Source organism: Athene cunicularia, unplaced genomic scaffold (assembly GCF_003259725.1).
Source record: "Athene cunicularia isolate RWA unplaced genomic scaffold, athCun1 SCF_49, whole genome shotgun sequence".
Classification (NCBI taxonomy): Eukaryota; Metazoa; Chordata; class Aves; order Strigiformes; family Strigidae; genus Athene; species Athene cunicularia.
This window is the reverse complement of record NW_020799478.1, coordinates 1-2,310: the sequence shown is the minus strand read 5'-3', so window position 1 is coordinate 2,310 and position 2,310 is coordinate 1. Positions and strand designations below refer to the sequence as shown.

General features: G+C 64.1%; 1 protein-coding gene across 1 annotated transcript in view; it reads left to right on the top strand.

Annotated features, from left to right (window-relative positions):
- Positions 1 to 2,023, top strand: part of LOC113490866 (dynactin subunit 1-like) — a gene marked incomplete at its 3' end in the record, with an annotated part of 41,605 nt that extends 39,582 nt beyond the window's left edge. The window contains exons 11-12 of the mRNA XM_026867472.1: positions 883 to 961; positions 1,846 to 2,023. Coding sequence (XP_026723273.1) covers positions 883 to 961; positions 1,846 to 2,023 — 257 coding nt within the window. The remainder of the gene's footprint in view (positions 1 to 882; positions 962 to 1,845) is intronic.
- Between the last annotated feature and the right edge of the window lie 287 nt (positions 2,024 to 2,310).

Genomic DNA, 2,310 nt, shown 5'->3' with positions numbered 1-2,310 from the left:
ACCTGGACACAACCCTCCAGGTGTGGCCTCACCAGTGCCGAGCCCAGGGCTCTGTCACCTCCCTGTCCCTGCTGGCCACACCAGTGCTGACACAAGCCAGGAGGCCGTTGGCTTTCTTGGCCACCTGGGCACCTGCTGGCTCCTGCTCAGCGGCTTGTCAGTGAGAACCCCCAGACCCTTCTCCCCCAGACAGCTCCAGCCCCTCCCCGAGCCTGTCGCCACGCAGGGGGTTGTGGCCCAAGGGCAGGACCTGGCACTTGCCCTTGTTGAAGCCCATCCCGCTGACGTTGGCCACCGATCCAACCTCTCCAAGTCTCTCTGTGGAGCCTCCCTGTCCTCGCGCAGATCGACGCTCCCGCTGCACTCGGTGTCGCCTGCGAGCTCACGGTGACACCCTCCGTGTCCTCATCGAGGGCGTCAGTAACGATGTTCGACACTTGTGGTGTTGGGGTCACCTGAAAACAACGTCAGACCTGTAGAAGCAGCGGCTACTCAGGGGGCTGAGGGATGTGGCCAAGGCAAACCGAGAACGTGGGAGAGGTGGGAACGGCCTGCAGGGAGACGCAGAAATTTCTGAGAGGAGCAACTTTGGTCTGAGTTTGCTGTCGCTGAGCTGCGAGGGCCGGGAGGGTTGAGAGCTGAGAGCCCTCAAGGACCCAGCAGTCTGTGACTGCCCAGCTCCGCCTCGGGCACAGCCTGGGTGTTGGTTCCTGGCCTGTGCCCGCCCAGTTTGGCAGTGCCGGGGGAATGTCCCGACCCGCCAGCGCCGGGCTGGGGCGCAGGAGAGGGGCTTGGTGTGACCCAGCTGTGGCGGCGCTGGGCGAGCCACATCCTTTCGCTGCTCCTCCCGCACAACGCGCTGACGCTTCCCTCCCGCCGCAGGCTCGGACGGAGCAGCGTCCAGTTACCAAGTCAAACAGCTGGAAGAGCAGAACGCGAGACTCAAGGAAGCTCTTGTAAGGTAGAGACCCCCTGTGCTCCCCCGGGGCTGGGATGCTGCCGGAAAAGCTCCTTCCTGCGAGAGCTGACGCTCCTCCCGAGCGTGACCCCGGCTGGGCTGGGCCCGGAGCTCCGCTGCTCCTTCAGCACGCACAAGGGGGGAGAATCTCCTGCCATGTGTGGGTTGGGGGAAAACGAGGTGCTGCAGAGGTGGGTCCCTCTGGGTGCCACGCCACTGTGGTGCAAAGTCTCCCCTCTGGTGCAGGGGGCAGCCTGGCCCGTGGGTCAGGAAGAGGTGGAGGGGTGGGGGCGTCCCCCTCCTGATGGCAGAGGCAGGGCAGCGCCTTGCCGGGGCTCCCAGAGCAGTGTGTTGGGGCGGGAGGTGTAAGGGAGCTCTGGGGGAGAGGAGCTGCCAGCGGGTCCCCCGGGCCTCAGAACACACAGGGGCAAAGCTCTGGCCTGGGGGCATGGCAAGGTGCCTTTCCCTCTCTGTGCTTTGTCTTTTTTCTGCTGCTGACCCTCTCTTCTACGCTGGGAAAACCTGTGAACGTGACTTATTTTCCATTGCTCGCTGGGTTCTTGCTTTCTGTGCTTCAGCCTGTCCCATTTACAGCTCTTCTGTCTGTTTTCCTACATTCTCTTCTGCTCTCCCCATCCCATCCCTCTCGTTTCCTTCAAAGGAAGGTGCTGTCTCGGGCCCCGATTCCCCCCACCCTTGCAGTTAAGGAGCTGTTCCTGGGGACGCTGCCCGTGTGCCCCCCAGAGGGGCAGGGTGGGCGCCCAGCGCGGGCAGGGGGGCTTGGCGCTGCTGGTGCCCACCACGAGCAGCCCCTGGGGAGGGGCTGGCTGCCCCGCGCGGTGCCCGGGTCTCTGCGGGCCAGTGACGGGCACGTTGCTCTGTCCCAGGATGCGGGACTTGTCCGCCTCGGAGAAGCAGGAACACGTGAAGCTTCAGAAGCAAATGGAGAAGAAAAACACGGAGCTGGAGTCGCTGCGTCAGCAGAGGGAGAAGCTTCAGGAGGAGGTGAAGCAGGCAGAGAAAACGGTTGATGAACTGAAGGAGCAGGTGAGTCCGTTGGGGGCTGTTTGGGGCTGTTTGTGGCTGTTTAGGGCATTGAGCAGCTGCTGTCGGGGCCAGCTTGGGCCACCTGGCAGTGCTGATGCAGGGACGAGTAATTCTGGGTCCCCAGCGCTCCTGGTTCGTTTTTTCTCTGGGGGTGCTGCTCTTTGCTGCTGGGAGGGGCCCTGTGCTCCATCTAGCAAACGGGTGGGATCACCACCTGCATCCCCCCGCCTGGCAGAGCCGTCCCACGGTGGCGTAAAGGCCCCGTGAGCCGCTGGCTGCGGCGCCTCGAGCGCCAGGCCGGACCC